Source organism: Apteryx rowi, unplaced genomic scaffold (genome assembly GCF_003343035.1).
Source record: "Apteryx rowi isolate R43461 unplaced genomic scaffold, aptRow1 scaffold_225, whole genome shotgun sequence".
NCBI lineage: Eukaryota > Metazoa > Chordata > Aves > Apterygiformes > Apterygidae > Apteryx > Apteryx rowi.
Window position 1 is genome coordinate 234,071 of NW_020448586.1, and position 18,567 is coordinate 252,637.

General features: G+C 64.9%; 4 protein-coding genes across 4 annotated transcripts in view; 1 reads left to right on the forward strand and 3 right to left on the reverse strand.

The window, feature by feature from the left end:
- Nucleotides 1–5,018: 5,018 nt before the first annotated feature.
- On the forward strand, nucleotides 5,019–8,275 carry UBALD1 (UBA like domain containing 1; the record flags this gene model as incomplete). The annotated part of the gene is made up of 2 exons (XM_026065218.1): nucleotides 5,019–5,483; nucleotides 7,063–8,275. Coding segments are annotated over 2 exons (786 nt in total), but the record flags the coding sequence as incomplete, so codon positions are not given.
- A 1,547-nt stretch (nucleotides 8,276–9,822) lies between these two features.
- On the reverse strand, nucleotides 9,823–10,981 carry LOC112965872 (uncharacterized protein C16orf96-like). Its single transcript, XM_026065307.1, has 4 exons — nucleotides 10,750–10,981; nucleotides 10,505–10,604; nucleotides 10,193–10,282; nucleotides 9,823–10,081 (listed from the first exon to the last, which is right to left on the reverse strand). Exons 1-4 carry the CDS (start codon nucleotides 10,843–10,845, stop codon nucleotides 9,999–10,001), a joined length of 369 nt encoding a protein of 122 aa, XP_025921092.1. The 5' UTR covers nucleotides 10,846–10,981; the 3' UTR covers nucleotides 9,823–9,998.
- Nucleotides 10,982–11,080: 99 nt separating this feature from the next.
- On the reverse strand, nucleotides 11,081–13,362 carry LOC112965828 (uncharacterized protein C16orf96-like). The gene is made up of 4 exons (XM_026065220.1): nucleotides 12,873–13,362; nucleotides 12,429–12,547; nucleotides 11,267–11,329; nucleotides 11,081–11,180 (listed from the first exon to the last, which is right to left on the reverse strand). The coding sequence occupies exons 1-4, from the start codon at nucleotides 12,960–12,962 to the stop codon at nucleotides 11,081–11,083; spliced, it is 372 nt and encodes a 123-aa protein (XP_025921005.1). The 5' UTR covers nucleotides 12,963–13,362.
- Nucleotides 13,363–15,480: 2,118 nt separating this feature from the next.
- LOC112965829 (uncharacterized protein C16orf96-like) overlaps nucleotides 15,481–18,567 on the reverse strand; it is a 4,022-nt gene continuing 935 nt past the window's right edge. Inside the window, exons 2-4 of the mRNA XM_026065221.1 lie at nucleotides 16,124–16,228; nucleotides 15,738–15,818; nucleotides 15,481–15,537 (exon numbers count right to left, since the gene is read on the reverse strand). Coding sequence (XP_025921006.1) covers nucleotides 15,481–15,537; nucleotides 15,738–15,818; nucleotides 16,124–16,228 — 243 coding nt within the window. The remainder of the gene's footprint in view (nucleotides 15,538–15,737; nucleotides 15,819–16,123; nucleotides 16,229–18,567) is intronic.

Here is an 18,567-nt window from a genome sequence, read left to right on the forward strand (position 1 = left end):
CAAGCCAAGCTGGGCATGTCCGAGGAGCGAGGCGGGGGGGGGGGGGGGGGGGGAAAGCCAAGCAGACGTTCCCACCCGTCCGAGCCCAGCCGTGCGCCATGCACCTATTCGTTTGATGGCACGTTCTGCTGAAGCGATCCCTGTTCATGGCGGATACGTTCCTATGTGTAACACGCTCTGTTTTATGTTCGCTAATGCAACTTGACGGTAGCCGTCTGGGACTGATAAAATCGGCTTCCGCCGCCTCTGTGGGGGTCCTAAATGAGCCGGGAGCGGGTGACAAAAGTTGGTTTTCTTTTAAAAAGGCATTTCGCAGAACTTTGCCACCGTTTGGCGAGTTGCACAAGTACAAACAGCCGTCTCCTGCCGGTTTGGCACTCACATGACTCAGAGGAAGCTCGGCTGTAAACAAACGCGCTGCGATGAGCAGTTACCATGTTCCCACTCACTTTTGGTGAAACGGTCAGATAATTCCCTTTGCAAAATGGCCGCTGGGCATGCCTTCTTCGGGGAGCTGTGCTGGGGAGGGCTCGTCGCCCGCCTCCAGGCCGCTCTCGTCTCTTGTTCCCGGACGCGATGTTTGCAGGCTTGTTTTTAACTCTGGCGTGGGACCTGTTTGCTGGCTGGCCTGGGGCTGCTGCAGCGGGTGTAAATTGGTGGAGTCGAGGCAAGTTTGGTTCTGATTTACCCTGCCTTGGCTCGCGGTCTCCTCGCTTTCAAAGCGCCGCTCTTGGCATGCGGGGTGAGTCAGTGCAGCCGATTCGTGCTCGCAGGATCCGCTCCTCCCGCTCTCCCCCGTGCCGTGAGGAGAGGCGCTCCTCGGCCCCGAACGTGCTGCGAGAGCGTCGTCGCCCCGGCGCTCGGCGTGGCGGCTGCCTGACGGCGACGCTGCAGCGTGACGGCAGGAGCGGGGTCCCCTGGCCCTGCCAGGGCCGCGCTTGGAGCAGCGGTGCCGTGCCGGCCCTTTGCTCCCTGCTCCCTCCTCGCAGCAGGGCTGACGGGAGCCGGGAGGGGGACGTGGGACCGTCGGCAGGAGGCAGAGGGAGGCTGCGGCCGYGGCGGGCGAAAGGCTTATTTGGGAGCCGGCGAAGGTCTGGGGGCCTGTGGATGGACGCATTCGTCTCCGCTTCCTTGGTGGCGAGCCCGACCCGCTCGCGGGGCTCGGCAGCGAGCCTCCAGGCTCCCCCCTTTCTTAATCCGTCCGTGAATTCCCAGCTCTGCCTGTTCCCTCCGGGGAACTCGGTGCAGCAGGAGCTGCCGCGCAGCGCGACGCCRCAGGCCGCAAAGCAGCTGCCGCCCTTCTGCGAGCAGAGCCCTCTCCCCTGAGGGGGCTGGGAGCCGCTTTTTTAAGTGAAACGCGCCCGGGCTTTGGGCTGGTGGAACGCGACCTTTTGGGGGGCCGGGGCCGTCGCCGCTGCCGGGGGAGGACGCTGCGTGGGCTGCGGGGAGGTTTCGCTGTGCACGGAGCGTCCTGCCRGCCCCGGCAGCCGGGAGTTTGCACCGGGCGGAGGAGGAAGGCGATCCAGGACGGTGCGCGCAGGCAGGGCCGGAGGCTGGAAGCTGCTCGAGGGATGCAACCGCCGTCGCCGCAGCGCGGGCGGATCGAAGCCCCTGCCGTGTTCGGGGGCCTGATGGGGCACCCTTTATTTTGCAGAAACCTTCCTTCCCCCCCCAGGGAGCGGGGTRGCCCCGGGGTAGCGTGCGGGTTGCCTCCCCGGCTCTTCCGCTTGCCGCGGCTTCGCTCCGGTCTCGCGGGGACCTGGGGCGGGCTTTCTCGACGCGTGTTCAGTGTAGCTCGCAGCACCGCGGGCTCTGCCGCGCTCTCGGCGCCGGGCCGTGGCGTGCGCCGGCAGGAATGGAGAGGAGAGGTTTGCAGAGTCCGAGGTCAGGGGCCGAGCTGTGGATCAGGCTCCTTGGGAGGCAGAGGAGTAGTAATTGGCTTCGCTGCGCGCTCATTGCCCCGGGGCTGCTTGGGAAGAATACGAAGACGTCAGCTCGCAAAAAAAGCGCCGTGGTTCCTGCCTTTGCGCTGGCGCTAACCGTAGTCTCCGCTCGGTTTAGCGAGGTTGTGGCAGGGAAGCATGAATGAGCGAGAGGAGGAGCAGGTGGGCGGCTGGCTCTGTGCGTTGGGTGTACGGAAGGGTTTCTGCCTCCTCTTGCGCCTTATTTATTTTTCGTGGAGCCCCTCTCCCGTTCCTTTGCGGCTGAAACCTGGGGCTGCTCCAGCAGCGCTGCTGCCCCTGCTCACCCCCCCTGCTCCCCGCTCCGCCGCGCCGGCGGCGAACGCGGTTCACACGCACGCGGTCACCTCCAGCAAGACGGGAGCAGGCACGAGCGTAACTCGGGTAGCAACGGCTCGGGGCTCGCACAGCGCCCGCGGTCTTGTCTGAACGGCTGGAGAGCGCTGGGGCTCACACTCTTTCGTGCAGGCCGAGCGCCTCGTGCGCGGCACCCCGGCCTCCTTGCACTCGTTTCGCCGCCAGGCTCTCCGCAAGCTGTCCTCCCTGCGACTGTGTCACYGCGGGCTCCTCCCGGCACCCTGCGTGACCTGCTTCAGCGCGTGCCGGGGAGGACCTCGGCGGCCTGGTCGCCTGCCGAGCGCGGGCAGACGGTAGGTGCCAGGCTGCCGGGCTCCCCACCATCCCGCCCGCGCGCGCCCGGCAGGAGCACAGCCGGTCTCAGTGCCGCTGCYGGCACAGCCACGGCCAGGGCTCTCCCCGGCTGAGCTGTGCGGCAGGCGCCTTCTCRAGCAGAAGAGCATTAATTGGGTTTGCAGCGCGCCGGTTGTCCCCAGCGCTCGTGCYGCTGGCTAGAGACCAGGTGGCATCGGCAGCTCTGGTTGCACAGGCGGCCCCGGGAGCCTGCGCCGCGCGGGAAGGGGCACACGGCCTCTCAGGCGCTGGGGCCGGGGCAAGTCCCGGGCTCCCTTTGGGAGGCGGCAGCCGCTCTCCGAGGTCGGCAGGGTGGTGAGGCGCGAGACCCGGAGCGGTGGACGCGGCGGTGGGCAGAGGAGTTGCCTCTGTCGCCCTTGGAAGCAGGCAGCTTGTGGGGAGGAGGGGCAGCATTTTAGGCAGGGAGGCCTACAGTTATGGTGGGCTTCTCCCATCTGGATGGCGACTTTCATCCTCCGCTTTCCCCTAGGACTGGCGGGGGGGGTGGGCAGGTCAGCGAGAGAACGGGGACCCTCTTTGCCCCCGTCTGCCGACGGCGCGGTCCCACGTACGATGCCGCTTGGAGAACAGGCGCCCAGGGCAGATTTCATCAGCTGATGGTGTTTGGCTGTGCCCACGCCCCTGTGTTTCCCATTCGCTTTTCCCCCTTTCTTATCACATTCCTTTCTGTCCGAGAGCGTGTGCAGGTGTTGACACYGGACCTCACCCGAGACGAAGGGTGGCACAGCAGCGGGGGTGTTGCTGTCTCAGAAGTGTCCGTGTCTCCGTCCGCCGTTTCCTTGATTCACAGATGTGTGCAGGCCTGTTCAGGCCGCCCTGATCTCCAGGGCTTTGGAGACCCCCTTCCTGATTTATAACTGTCCCTGAAATCAAGCAGATCCTCCCACGGGTGCCGAGGGCTCTCTGAAGTCTCAGGCTGGCTGGGTGCAAGGTTCAGTTGTTGTGTTAATAAAGCCAGAAATGGAGGTGTAGTTGGGAAGAGCTTCGCCAGCCTAGCTAGGACGTACTCTGAGCTTTGGGACCTACCGGCATTGACAGCAGCAATTGCCTCCCCCACTCGGATCTGGATTATTTTAAGTGTTTTGTTCGTGGGACGTAACAACAAGGCGACGTCCCTGGCTGCCACGTGGTCTTGCCAATAGCCTTAYGCCAACTTAACCATAAACCGTTCTCACGGTCTCGCCCTCCTTGGTGGCACTAGCACAGCCCCTGTCCCATCCCTCCCCGGGCAGGCCTGTTCGCCATGGCTTAACCTTTCCAGGGCCTGCTGGCCTGGCGTCTTTTGGCAGATGAGTTTTCCGTTGCATCTTGACTTGCTGAATTGACTTGCCACCGTTCATCCTGGCCGTAGGTGTGACACCGAAGTGTCCGGAACGTGTGGCTGTGGGCGCCGGGAGAAGGACAGTGAGGGAACGTCTGTGTGGCAGAGGCGGGGTGGGACTGCGGGTGCTGCAGCTGCAGTGGGCTCGCACGAGTGGGATCTACCTCCGCTTCCTCCGAGCGTCCGAGCTGCCTGGGTAACACCCGTCGTCAGCTTGCGGACAGGGAGCAAAGTCTCCGGTGGTGTGGCAGCGTGCGGCTGCAGCCCTGCGCCTTGCGGCCAGGCCGCTCTGCCGCTCCTGGGAGCGGTTGGAGCCGAACGGGACTTTAGTCTCAAGCCACAACTGAATTCAAAGCACTACTTTGACGTTTCTGCTGAACCTAATCCGCAGCTGAATTAAAAACGTTGCTTTCTGGTCCTGATTCGACTAAAACCTGCCACAGAACGTGAGACAACTTCATCTTTGCGGGTCCTGCATCGATCCAGCCCCGCTCCCCCGCAAAGCCCTCGCTGTCTCCGCTGCTCCCAGGCCTGGTTGTCTGCTCTCCCCACCAGCCCCTGCCTCTGGCCTTCCCTACCAGCAAAACCCCCCGGCCTGCCCAAGCCTGGCCTGCCCAAGCCTGGCCTGCTTGGGGCATGTGACATAGTTACCAAATAATTACTGAAGGGAACTGGAAGCTAATCAATCACAATTATGTCAGTCGTAGCTCTCCCCGGTCTGGAACCAAGCTGAAAGCTTGTGGGTGTAGCTGGAGGGCAGAGCCCCCCTCGCGTGCTCTCGTAGCCCGGACCTGGGATCTCCCCGGGTAAATCTGGTGACCGTGACAGTGCCCCGTTAAAGATCCCCGGCTAAGCACTTCCTGCTCTGCTTCCCTGGCTGGCGCTGGGGTTGGGATCCCTCCTCCCTCTGCTCAGCACGGTCGCAGAACGTCGCTGCGAGTTGTGGAACGCCTGCTGAGGTCCACCACGTTTCGGCACCGAGCACAGCAAGCTTACGGATGCGCAGCCTCCGGCCGGCGCGGTGAAAGCAGACGGCGAGCGTGGCTCGCTGCTTGGGGACGCGGGAGCAGCTGTGCGCGGCGCTCCCTCCCGTGAAGGCCAGGAGACCGTGGGGCCGGGGCTGTTGCCTGCGGCGCTGTGGCTCGTGCCGGCTCTGGAGGCAGCTGGTAGCTGAGTGCACGGAGCGGCCCCCCGGGACCCGGGTTGGATCGTCTTCCCAGCTCTTCCAGGAGGCGGCTGGCACAGATGCGAGACCCCGGGGTGGGCCCGCTCGGCTCTCGCACGGCGCGGGCGCGCGTCCTCCCCAGCGGCGAGCGGGGTGGGAGCGGGCGCGTGGGCAGGGGGCCTTGCGAAGCCTGCCGGGCGCGGGGGTGAGGGCGGCACCTCGGTCGCGTGCCGCCGATGACGCCTTCTCCTGCCTTTTTTTGCAGACTGCGCTCAGCGCTTTTTTCCAAGAAACAAACATCCCCTACAGCCACCACCATCAGATGGTAAGTGCTTCCGCGCCTCTCCGGCRCTCGCCCGGAGCGCGGCACCAGCTGGCGGGTGCTTCTGGGCTGCTGCCCGCAGCCGGGCGCGCGGGCAGGGAGGCCTGGCTGGGCGCCAGCCGAGCCGCCTGCCGAGGCAGGTTTTCCTGGAGAGCAGCCGGGCTCGGCTGGGTCAGAGGGCCATGGCTGTTGGGCAGGCTGCGTGGCCAGGCTCTCTGGGCTGCGCCGGCTGCCCGGCACAGGGCCAGGCTTTTCCAGGAGTGCTCGGCAGGAGGAAACTGCTATCCAGACGTCTGCAGATGCGACGTGGGCCGGCCGCAGCGGGATGGCTGGGACAGGGGGTGTTGGTGGGGACGGTCCCTCTGCCATTCCTGCGTTTCCTTGTTCTGTGAGCCTTTTGGGGCAGAAAGTGGCTGCGGGGAGGGGGACGAGCCCACGGCAGCCCCAGGAGCTGCGATTACCACCCATGGCAGGACTAGGGCAGCCTGCCGCTAGGCTCCAGCTTTGAGCCTGGCTCTCCTTTCACTGTTGCTTGGCCTGCCGGGTCAGACGTCCTCATGCCGGGGAGCCCTGTTGCGTGCAGAGGGACAGCAGGTCTGGGGGTGCCCTCAGGGCCCTGCAGAGGGACTGGGGCTTCCCCTCAGCGCGGGACAGTCCAGGAGAACGTCTTTTGGGCCTGGCCGACAGTCTAGACCAGCCCCAGCACGGCAGAGAGAGGCTGGGGAGGCCCCGGAGCACAGGACCATGTGTGCGTGCCCTGGAGCGACCGAGCCTGCAAACTCCTGTCCCCGCAGGGGTGTCCCTCTGCTGCACCCATGCGCGTGTCTCGATGCGTCAACACGCGAGAGCACGCAGCGGCTTGGGTGCTGCTGGCCTTCACATCTCACCCAGCCGACCCCCGGCTCTGCCCCTTTAACCCTCGTGCCCGGGCAGCCCGTAATCGGCCCAGGCAGATGTGTCCAAGGGATTTGCTGGCTGCCGTGGCCTCATTTCGCTCCCCGAGACACCTGGGGATTTGGAGCATGCGGCGAGCGCGCAGAGCACGCGCCTGGTGGGGCCTGAGCGCGCCTAAGCGCCCGCGGGGCGGCGGAAGGACAGGGGGGGCAGGGGCCGAGCCCGAGTCTTGCGCCTGCCCGCAGGGCTGGCGAGCTGCCGGTAACGGGATGCAGAGCCATAAATAACCGCTGCCCGCGGGGAGCACGGTCGGCGGACGTCGCCCGGTCCCTCCCTGCCTGTGGCTGGCGCTTCTCGCCTCTGCGGGCACCCGCATCGCCCCGCACGGGGGGCTGGGCTGTGCCAGCGAGCTTGTCCGGCTGGCGGGCCGTGGGGGGGATGTCGCGCAGGGCCCGGCTGCCGTTTCCCGTGTAGACAGGCCCTTCGGAGGAGCCCGCGTGCTCCCCTCCCGCTGCCCGGCTGGCGCGGGCTCTCGCGGGCGCCGGTCCCCGCGGAGGGGGGGGAGCTGGGCCTCGGCGGGAGGTGACCCGATGGAGAGCCCCCCGCCAGCACCGAGCCGCCTCGCCCCGTCCGGGGGCTGGCGCCGCGCTGCTCAGCCCCCACTCACCCGCTCCGTCTCTTCCCGCAGATGTGCACTCCCGCCAACACGCCGGCCACGCCGCCCAACTTCCCCGACGCCCTCACCATGTTCTCCCGCCTCAAGGCCTCCGAGAGCTTCAACAGCAGCAGCCCCGTGGCCTCCATGGCGACTTCGCCGCCGCCACCGGCCCCGCCGCTGCCCCAGCACGGTGCCTTCAATCCCGCCTGGCCCGCCGCCTCCCCCCCCGGCCAGCAGCAGAGCATGTGGACTCCGGCGCCGCCAGCGCAGCCCGCGGGCTGGCCCGCCGCCGTCTCCCAGCAGGCCACGGCAGAACAGAAGGCCAACGTGACCATGGAGGCAGAGAGATGAGGCCGCGGCGGAGAGCGAACGCGGCGGGGACCCCTGCGTACATATATATATATTTTTTCCCCCCCTCCCCGAAGAGGAGAGGAACTCTGCTGCCAGGGCGTCTGGCAGCCCCAGAGACACACGAGCAAATAGCTGCCTTGCATGGGTTTGGTTTGAAGTAGTTTTTACTTGTCCTAGAGCTGAACAGAGCTCCCCAGAGACAGCGGGAGGCTGCGTGGGACGCGACGCCGGCGCTGGTCTCTGCCGGCACCCCACCGTTGCGGGGCTCTTGGCGAGGGAGCCCCCCTCTCCCCTCGTGGGACGCCAGAGTTTGCATGCGAGTGACGTTTACGGAGGAGGGCCCTYTTCCACGGTCGCCCTCCCTGCCCGCGCAGGCTGGACCGCCCCGCCATGCCGAACAGAGCGCGCCCGGGCGCGTCCCCCCCCTCCTCAGCCCCGTGCCACTGAGTCGGGGACAGACACCACCCCGCGAGGGGGGTTTTTGCAAGGGGGAAGAAGAGAGCGAGCGCCGTTTCTGCTCAGCCGCGGCCTCCGCCCCGCGCGTGCGCTGTGCTCGCCGCTGAGCCGGGCCGGGGGACGCCGACTCCTGGGGAGATGCAGAGCCCCTCGATTTCTGCGGCCCCAGCTCGCCCCTCGGGGAGCTGCTCGTGACGGGCAGCGGGGGCTGCCGGAGGGCGCGCGCCGCGAGCAGCCCGGCTGCGCTAGCCCCCCGGCCCCTCGCCCTCCTCGCCCTCCTGGGACGGGTGTTTGCCCGAGGGCTGTTTGCATGACACAGTGTAACCCTCGAGACTGGGCTCATTTTTAACCCCTCTGTTCTTTTCTCCCGGTGGCTGAAATTCAGTCTCTCCAGACGCGCCGCAGCCGCTTGCAATACACGCTCTTCTGCTTTGAACCTGGTGTCTTTGCTTCGTTTGCAGCAGCGGTGGGAAGCGGGGATGGCTGGCCTGGGCCCGGGGTGTCGCAGGGTCCCCCCCTCCGAGCGGCTCTGCGCGTGCACAGCGTCAGAGCTGGGGCCGGCGTCTCCTCCCCTCCGTACGCGGGCTGCTCCGAACACCCATCCCAGCTGCACGGTGACCGTCAGCTGCCTTTGGCCAGGCGTGTGCAGGGCTCAGCCCCAGCGGGAGCTGGCACAGCTCTGCCCGCAGCCCCACGGGCAGCAGTTTGCTGCTGTGTGGCTGCCACGGGGGCCACGCAGGTAGCGGGACTGACAGCGTGACCCCCCACGGGTCCCAGGTGTCGCGCCGTAACCTGGCTCCCATCCCCGCATCCATCTGCTTGCCAGTCAATAATTAATTTCCATCTCTTATTTGTGTTGCTAAAATAAACATTGTATGAGTGATGGTTGCACGGGGGCCGCATCTCCCCGGCCTCTTGCACAGCCTCGATGGAGGCTGGACGGCAAAGGCTGGAGCTGGRGGGAGCTCACCTGCACGGGCTCGTGCCCCGGGGCTGCACGGCTCCGTCCTGTCCTGGGGGGCAGACTGGACCGGGCCGAGCCACCAGGCCAGGGCTGCAGGTGCCATACGCCAGCTCCCTCGGCCGGGTCCGAGCTGAGCGTCATGGCCAGCACATGGTCCTGCTAGGAGCAGGGACAGCGTGAGGCACAGAGCTCACTTCTGGGGACGGAGGCCCTGGGGAGACATGGGGACCTGTCCCTGTCCTCAGAGGGAGGCACCTGCCACTGAAACGCAGGGGAAGCCAGAGGTCACCAAGCGTGGAGGCTTTGGATGGACGGGAGAAAGGATAGCGTGGAGGGGTAGCGTGCCTGTGGTTGTCCCAAGTCCACTGGGAGTGGTGGAATCAGAAAATCCAGGGCCAGACCCAGAGACCTGAAGGTCTGGCTGGGCAGGGAGAGCGTACAGGGACTCGGCGCAGCACCTTGGGGAACCAAGCCGATGCGAATCCGTGGCTGCAGCAGGGCAGGCACCACCTCCRCTGCTCGAGCTCCGCCACGCGCTGCAGCCATGTGCCACATCTGCCCAGCTTGTCCCCAGCCTCTCCCGGCACAGCCCCGCGTTTGCCTGGCTGCCAAAGCCTCGGCAAGAGCCGCGCAGCTGCCCCGCCAGCTCCTGCGGCACGGGAGACATGTTCCCCCGCGGCATGTGCCTCGCTGCTACTGGAGGGACCCCAGCGCCGGTGTCGCTGTGCCCTGCCAGCCTCCGCGCGCTGTCCCCTGCACCGCAGCTGGGCTGCGTGCATCGCGTGGCTTCGCTGCCCTGTTTGGGATGCGGCGGTTTGGGCGCTGGTCGCTCCCAGTGTAGCTCAGCTCGCCCAGGCCAAGTGTCCGAGGACGCCCCGTGCAGCCCGGCGAACCCAGGGACCACACACRGGAGGCAGCTGAACAGGGAACATCTTTATGGCCCGCGGAGTCGCCCCGCTGCAACGAGCGGCTGCGCGGGAGGTCTCCGAGGCACAGCCTGCGCCAAGGGGAAGGAGAGGCCCCGGCAGCATCACCCCCACTTCCCGATCCCCGAGGCCAGGCAGGGCCACCTCTCCCCATGCAGATCCCTCTCCCCAGCAGCGCAGCCTTGCCGGTCCTGGTCCCCCCGTGCTACTTCCACTCGTGATGGCAGCGATGGGGCTGGTGGGCCGAGCTGTGGCCCTCCCCAGCCAGCTCAGATGCCTGCCACGCTGCCGCCACCTGCGATATCCTGCCGCCGGCCTCCCGAGGTCGGGGCCTTCGCCCACATGGCAGCGCCTGCAGTGCAGAAGGACAAACAGCGCGTTTAGGCAGCGCCTTGCGCGGGGCACAACAGCCTCGTTCCTGCAGGAGCGTGGCCAGGGTGAGCCCACGTCCGCTGGGACTCACATGAGTACGGGGACACGTAACGGCTGCCGTACTTCGCGGGGCGCATCTTCTCCGCAGCCTGCTGGGAAGGAAGCTGGAAGGTCTTCATTCCTTCAGGGTGAAGGACGGAGATGTTAGCGCAGAGAGACGCATGGCGGGGCTGCGCGGGCAGCCACCGCCAACTGCTCGGGCCCGAGCGGGGAAGCAAGCCGCGGTGCGGGGCCGAGCCGGCACGGCTGCAGGGCCGACCTCCGACAGCGCCACGCCAGGCACCGCCAACGGGACCTGCTGGCTGCGGCCATCCCGGTGGGAGGTAACACACTGCCTCCTTACCTGGGAAGTCCCTTTCCAGGGCGACAGTCGTGTTGGTGGTCCCTGAGCACAGTCTGCCCTTGTACAGCACCCCGTTGATGCCCAAAATATCCACTTCGGTCTAGAGGGAAGAACAGCCGGCGGTGTTGGATAGGCCCCGAGGCTGCGCCTGGCCCACGGGCTCAGCGGCTTTCCAGAGCAGGGGGCCACGAGGACGYGTGGGGCCGCACAGGGACACAGGGGGCCGCACAGGCCTAGGGGCTCACGTTCTCGGCGGCGAAGGCGGCAGGGTCTCCGTAGGGGCAGATGGTGGTGAGGGAGCTGGAGGTGGACAGCTGCCTGGCGGGACTCGTGGTGGACATGTTGCCGGGCCAGCGCTGCCGCGCCGTGCTGGGGCCCTGGCTGGCTGCGACGCTCCCTTCGCCCTCCCTTGGGAGGACAGCGCTGCTGTTACCCGGCCCAGGAGCCCACTGCTGCCCAGGGCTCGCTGTGGGCCCCATACCCCAAACGGAGAGGGAACCCTCCCCGGCAGGGCTCATCCCACCACCCCATGGGATGGCACAAGCCACCATGGCCACGCCGGCACCTGGCAGGCCCTCACCTTGCCAGCGCCTGGCGCGCCAAGTACTTGTAGCTGTTGGCACTGGCCGGCCGGGGCTGGACGAGCACGTTGGCCTTTCGGACGGTCACCAAGTGCCTGGGGACAGGGATGCAAACACCAAGTCAGGCAGTGGCCTCTAGTGGAAAAGCGGCGTGGTGGTGTGGTCCCATCCAGCTACTCACGGCCTGGGGGCCATCGTCACGGGTCTGTCGCAGGAGATGCACTTCACCCGCTCAAAGAGCTGCCTGCAACACAGGGGCGGCCGCTCAGGACACGTCAGCAGCACCTTCTCCCCCGCCAGCGTGTCAGGGACCTYGTGAGGGCCCATGGGTGGCCCACACCCTTGTGCGAGGTGGGACAGACARGGTTTGGGAAGAAGCAACCCCCATCAAGAGACCTCCCCACAGGACAGGGTGAGATGGGACAGGACAGGATGGTATGGAATGTGGTGTAACGGGATGAGACAAAATAGGATGGGACAAGATGGGATGGAATGGGACAGGATGGGATGGAATGGGACGGGATGTGGTGTAACAGGATGAGACAAAACAGGATGGGATGGGATGGGATGGGATGGGATGGGCAGGATGGGACAGGACTGCACAGAATGGGATGGGACAGGACAGGATGGGACGGGCTGGGACAGGATGGGACGGGACGGGATGGGACAAAACAGGATGGGACGGGATGGGACAGGATGCGATAAGATGGATGGGATTGGATCGGACAGGACAGGATGGGATGGATGGGATGGGATGGRACAGGATGGGAGGGGATGGGCAGGATGGGACAGGACTGCACAGAATGGGATGGGACAGGACAGGATGGGACGGGCTGGGACAGGATGGGACGGGACGGGATGGGACAAAACAGGATGGGACGGGATGGGACAGGATGGGATAAGATGGATGGGATTGGATCGGACAGGACAGGATGGGATGGATGGGATGGGATGGGACAGGATKGGAGGGGATGGGACAAAACAGGATGGGATGGATGGGAGGGACAGGATGGGACAGGACAGGATTGGACGGGACAGGACGGGACGGGATGGCATAGGACAGAATGGTATGGGACTGGGTGGGATGGGATGGATGGGACAGGGCAGGAAGGGATAGAATAGGATGGGACAGGATGGGACAGGACAGGGCAGGATGGAATGGGATGGGATGTGGTGTAATGGGATGTGACAAAACAGGATAGGACAAGATGGGATAGGGCAGGATGGGACAGGATGGATGGGATGCGATAGGACAGGACAGAATGGGATGGGACACGATAGGATGGGATGGGATAGAACAGGACAGGACGGGATGGGACAGGATGGGATCCAGCATCCCTCACCTCTTAAAGCCAGCGGCGCTGTTGGCGTTGAAGGGGGGGCCCTGGCACAGGTACTTCTTGGTGAACTTCCACACTCGCTCCAGCTGTGCCCGCAGGGGGTCCAACACCATGTGGTCCAGCTGTGGGAGGAGAACAAGGGGGGACCAGTGGGCTCAGCCCACCCCAACACTGTCTCTGTGATGAGCCAGGGCCATTTCAGGGGATGCTGCAGCCCCCAAGGGGGTCCTGTGGGCTCGCTAATCCCTGAAGGATGTTGGGGGACACCCTGGGACACGTGCCCAGTCCCAACACATGTTGTCTCTTGGTACCAGCAGACTCAGCGTTCACCCTCCCAGCTCAGCAGGCACAAGACGGGGACCAGTCCCCGTTCTGGCCCAGAGCAGGGAGGCCTGAGACTGCCCCCATCCCTCCATCCCTGCCACCCTTCCCAGGTGGCGAGGCTACCTTGGAGTCCATGTCACTGACGAGCTTCTCCAGGGCTTTCTGCCAGTCCTGGTCCTGCAGAGACATCTTCTGCAGCAGGTCGTGCATCATGTCGCTCAGCTGGGCTGTGGCGCTTTGCAGCTCCTCCTGGCTCACTTTGGTCTCCAGCTCAGCCTTGTCTGCTTTCTAAGGGAGACATGGTGCCAGGGCCGGTCCTGCAGCCCCCGTCCCTGCCTCTGCCACGCACAGAACTGCCATCGAGCGAGCCCAGGCTGGGACAGGGGACAGGAGCTCTGCTACCCGCCAGCCTCCAGCCCCGGGGCCAGGCATGCAGCAGGGCAGGGGGTGTCACTGCAGGTGTAGGGAAGGTCCTCATGCTGTGGGGAAAGGCAGGGTGCCYAGAAGCCAGGGAGCAGATCTTGGGGTGGCTTTTGTAGCTCAGAGAAGGGCCGGCGAGGAGACCCCCTTGGTTCCCATCTCCATGGGGATGAGGTACCARAGAGTCATGGGGCTCAAGGGGCAAATAGCACCGCTGCCATCTCAGACACATGGTGCAGAGGCCCCAGGGCTCTTTGGGGTGTTTCTACTCACAATGTCCAAGCCCTTCTCCAGCAGGGCCTTGTCTGCTTTGCTCACGTCCAGATGCTCCACCATCTCACGCAGGCTCTGCTCATGGGTGACGCATCCATCAACGAGCGCCAACCACACGCCCCACCACTGCCTGAGGAGCCACAGCATCCCACCACCCTCCGAGCCCGCTGGCTCACGCCACTCTGGCCCCTGCTCCACCAGGATGGCCCAGAGGCAAAATCATCACGTGCCAAGTCTCCCAGCATTGTCCGGAGCCCTCGGCCTGGCAGGGGAAGCCCCACGGCTGAGGGAAGCTCTCCCCTCCCACAGTGGAGACTGCGTTTCTAGCCCAGTTTGGATGCTGACCACGGCAGGAGCTGCTCTTGGAGCATTGCTGAGCCTGGGGCTGCCCAGGCCATGCTCACCTGGACGTCCTCAGCGTCACTCCGGAGCCGCTCCGCAGCCTCCTGCAGCCTGGTGCGCTGCTCCTGCAGCTGCCCCACTTGGTCCAGCACATCCTTGCGGAAGTCCAACGCCTGGGGAGGACAAAATGCGATCCCTGGTATGGGCCATGGCCTGGGCAAAGCGGGACGCTGCGGGGGACGTGGGCTCGCAGACGTCTCCAGCGAGGGGCTAGCAGGGGGACCCCAGGAGGACAYGGTAGTGTGGCCCGCAGCAAGCAGAGTGCCAGGGCTGCAGCCCCGAGGCCTGCCAGCAGCTCCCACCAAAGCCTTGCAGGCCGGGCACCTTCTCTCCTTCGTCCTCCAGGTGCTTTATATCACTCTGCACCTTCTCCAGTTTGGCAGCTATGTTATCCAAGGTGCTGACGTTGGCTGAAAAAGGACAGCAAAGCTTTACTCCTGGGCTGCTGCTGCGGATGCTGCAGGCTCCAAGCACGGCACTGTCCCCAACCCAGGTGGCTCCACAGCTGTGGAGGTCTCCCAGCCCTGCCACCAGCCCCAGCGGGCACAGCCAGGGCAAGGGCACCCGGGGGTGCTGGGGGAGAGCCGCAGTAGGCAGGTGACCACGGTCCCTGCTAGATGTGTCCCAGCACCGCTGCGAGCTGGACAGGGGGACCTTGGAGACCCAGCYGAGACGGTTGAGCCCATCCTGTGCTGTGCCCACCCCCTAAGGGCCGCGGGGCTCAGTGGCACAGCCCAGYGGGGACCGCCTGCGCTCACCGTGCTGCTGCAGCTGGCTCTCGAGGCGGGTGACGCGRATGCCCATGGCCTCGTGCTGCTCCGGCAGCCAGCTCAGCCTGCGCAGGGCCTGGCGGGCCAGCTCCTGCGTGGCCTCYGGGCTGGGCTCCTGGGCACGGGCTTTCTGAAACAAAACAGCTCCGGAGGTTTTGGGGAGAGACCAAGAACCCTGAGCTGTCCCGGAGCCAAAGGGCACCGACGGCCCCGTGTCTCCGGGGAGCCCCAGCCGGAAGGCGATTGCCCTGCGAGCCGCTGCGCTCCGGCAGCGGTGCCCCGCGTCCGGGAGCCTGCACCGACCTCACTGACGAGCGCCTCGCAGAGGGTGCTCCAGTGCACCACGTCGGCCTGCCGGGGCACGGCGCTCAGCTCCCTCCGCACCTCCGCCTGCGGCCGGGAGAGAAAAGCAGCTGTTTTACACTTCCTTGAACCTCGCCTCCACCTCCAGCAGTGCCCAGCACCATCCTGACCCTGCAAGTGCCCCGGGGCTGGGTGTAAAACTGCCCTGCAGCGAAACCTGTCTGCCTGGGCTCAGCCCCAGGAGCAGAGGGCTGAAAATGTCCCCCGCGCACACGTGCCGGGGCAGGACGGCTCCCAGGCCCACTGACCGCATGGATTTTAGCATGGTCCAGAGAGACACATCCAAAATCAAGCGGTAAATCTGCCCCTGTGTGTGCGCTGCTGTGTCCCGGGGTGATGCCGCTCTGCCAGCACCTTGGGCAGGTGGGACAAGAGCAGCAGAGGTGGCTGGGGGAAAGCCACCACGCCAGGACACTGTGGGGCAGCAGTGGATGTCCCCTGTGCCAGGGGTCCCTACTCTGCCAGCCAGGAGCTTGACCACAGAGGGACTCCTATGGAGGAACCTATGGGATCTGTTCCACAGATCCCATAGGAAGAGCCTCACTAGGCTGGATCCTCATCTGGACAGGTCAGCACTGCTCAGCTGGAGCCAGGGGAGCCCTCAGGAGGCCTAAATATGTTTCCCATAAAGATTTGCCAAGACCTGACCCTGGGCAGTAGCTTGGGGACAGTCCTGGCCAGCAGGGTGCTGAGTGCCTCTGAGCACCAAGCACCGGAGGGGCTGGCTTGGATCYGCTCTGCCTGGTGTCTCCCCACTCACCATTTGGTCCAGGAGGCTCTGCAGGAGGCCGCCGTGCTCATCCAGCCGTCCCAAACGCTCTCGCAGATCCTCCAAGTCAGCCTGTCAGAGGCATCAGCAGGCATTGGCATCATTAGGGATCAGCRTCGGCAAGGATCGGCATTGGCAGGGATCGGCAGCAGGCAGCCCAGGCCGGAGTTGGGCTCTGCAGCTGCAGGCTGCCTCTATCCAAAGCCCCAGGCTCCTGGGGCAGATCCCCCATCTCCCAGGTTAGCTTTGAAGTGGGAGGGAGCCTGAGCTTGGGACCTCGCTCCCCATCACCCCATTCCCCCTTGCCGTCCATGCGGGCCCCCCCCCAGGAGCCCAACCCTTCTGCTCTCCAGCAGCCAACCTGGCTCCCCACACACCTTCTGCAAATTGTCCTTCAAGAGCTGCAGCTCCTCCTGGAAGGCCTCAATGGTGGTTTTCAGGGAGCATATGGTGGTGAGCAGCTCCTGCAGCGTGTCCATGGCCTGAGGAATACAAGAGAGCATGGGGAAGCGGGGGTATCTGTGCCAAAGGAAGGGATTCATTGCCTGCCCAACACCCGGGCAGGTGTTGCCGAACTGCCTGCCCTGGGCCTGCTCTCCTTGGTAAGGAGACACGTTCATCCCATGGCACAGTTTGATGTTGGCGGACCTGCCTGCTTTCATTCCATGGTGGGAGCACTGTGCTCCCARGGGTGTCCCCACCCTGCCCAGGGGACCGTCACAGCATGGGGCAGGTGTCAGACGCTGCTACAGGATGGACCACCTCYGTCACGCTGCCCGTGCGCAACGAACAGCGTTCAGGATGGAGGGGATCCCGTTGCCTGAGAGAGGGGGACAGAGGCTAAATAATGCCAGAGCTCTGCCAGTGTCCGCACATGAGGACGCGGCACGTTCAAAGTCCTTCCCAAGCACAGACAGCCCAGCAGAAGGCTCTGCCTGGGAAGGATCCCCAAAACACTTCTGCAAAGGGATTCCTTCCCGCAGGCACCGATGCACAAACCCGTGCATCTCCTGCTGCTGCCCTGCACCATCATCTGCGTGGCCAAAGTGCTGCCAAACCGCAACTCTGCCGGCTTGGCCGGAGCAGGAATGGCTCAGCTGGGGAGGGGGGGTCTCACCCAATTTGGCTGAAACCCATCCCTCCATGAAACCAAACCAGCCAGGCCAGCTCCTGCAGTCACGCTGACGAAAGGGGTCACGCCGAGCAAGTGTGACTGAGAAGCGGCTGCCGCAGGGCTCGGGCAGCCGTGCGGGYGCGGGTGGCCTTGCCGCAGCGGGTTGGATCAGGCCTTCCACCCCGCAGCGTGCAAGCGCTTCCCGTGCCAGCTGCGGCGTTACGCCAGCCTGCACCCCCAGACAGCGTCCAGCTTTGCTGCACGAGCGATTTGCGGTTCAGCCTGTGCCGCTGGGTCTGTACTGGGCTCTGGGTCGGCAGAGGAGGATTATCCTGGCCAAGGTGCTCTTACCCCGCCATGCCGGCGGGGAGAAGCAAGGCTGAGCAGTGTGCAGAAAAGACRCAGGTTTGGAAGTATCTCTGGGACACAGGAGTAAGTCCCAGAGCTGCTGTCATGGCATCGGCCACGTCTATCCAGCCCATGGCCATGCCCAAGGAGTGGGGCAGCCCAYGGGGCAGCTCCCGCTCAGCTCTCCCAAAGAGAAATAAAGGGTGTCCAAAGGGACCGGCACCCAGCTCCAGGCTCCTCACCCCAGCAAAGTGCTGTCCCCTTTGCTCCATAGTTGTTCTCAAAGCCAAGGTCATGAAAATGTGAGATGGGACCAGCCCCAGGTCTCAGAAGAGATAGAAAGATGTCTTGGTTTTCTGCTCCAGGGCAGCCCCATGCGGCCTGCGGAGAAGTCGGCAGTCCAGCCAGCGCTGCAGAAAGCAGCCTGGACGCAGGCCCCTCTCCAAGCCGGGCAGGGAGTACAGTGACCACAGCTGGGATATCTGTGCTGCAATCCGTGGCTCGAGTGAGGAAGACAGTGCTGCTTTTACACGTTACATTTCTGACTCACAGTCTAAACATCAACAGCCAAATAAATTGAACCTGCAGCATGTGAACATCTCCTGAGGGATCCTGCCTTGGCGTGGGGACAGCTGCCTGCGTGACACCACCGCCGCCGCCCGCAGCTCAGCCACTCACAGCAACGCAGGGAAGAGGTGAGGAAAGGACTGTGTTTTGGGTGCTGTGGCCCCGCCAGGTGAGTGGAGGGCCGTGCGCTCCAGCCAGCGCCATCCCAGCCCCCAGGTCCCAGGCCCAGCGCAGGGACCTGCTGGGGTATCCAGCCTGGGGGCTGGAGGCACAGGATGGGGACGGGGGGACAGGCACCGGCCCCCAGCAACGGAGTACAGCAAAGTGCCCCGCTCAGAGCCTGGTCTTGCTAGAGCACAACTAGAGTGACCCTTGCTGGGGGCAGGATGGGACCCAAGAGACCTAAATCTCAAGAGCAAATATCACTAGAGCCTCCATGGTGGGTGAGAAATGACCAAAACCACCTTTGGTCAGCAGCTGTGTTAAAATACTACTCTTTAATGAGTCCCAGGGAAGGAGCTAGGCCCATCCGAGCCAGGCCATGGCTGCAGAAACACGCCTCAGTGTTTCACCAAGCTCTCCAGCACTACGGGAGCAGATAAACTGCGGGCAGGTCACTGCGGAGGGCAGGACACCATGCAGGAGAGGACATCGTGCAGGGCAGGTCACTGCGGAGGGCAGGACACCATGTAGGAGAGGACATCGTGCAGGGCAGGTCACTGCAGAGGGCAGGACACCATGTAGGAGAAGACACCGTGTAGGGCAGGTCACTGCGGAGGGCAGGACACCATG

Coding starts and splice junctions, on each gene's coding strand:
- LOC112965872 (XM_026065307.1), bottom strand. CDS start 10,845: ATGTCCACCACGAGTCCCGCCAGGCAGCTGTCCACCTCCAGCTCCCTC. Junction 10,283..10,504: donor CCTGGAAAGGGACTTCCCAG/GTAAGGAGGCAG, acceptor TTCACCCTGAAG/GAATGAAGACCTTCCAGCTT. Junction 10,082..10,192: donor TTACGTGTCCCCGTACTCAT/GTGAGTCCCAGC, acceptor TCTGCACTGCAG/GCGCTGCCATGTGGGCGAAG.
- LOC112965828 (XM_026065220.1), bottom strand. CDS start 12,962: ATGATGCACGACCTGCTGCAGAAGATGTCTCTGCAGGACCAGGACTGG. Junction 12,548..12,872: donor TCAGTGACATGGACTCCAAG/GTAGCCTCGCCA, acceptor CTCCTCCCACAG/CTGGACCACATGGTGTTGGA. Junction 11,330..12,428: donor AGCGCCGCTGGCTTTAAGAG/GTGAGGGATGCT, acceptor CCTGTGTTGCAG/GCAGCTCTTTGAGCGGGTGA.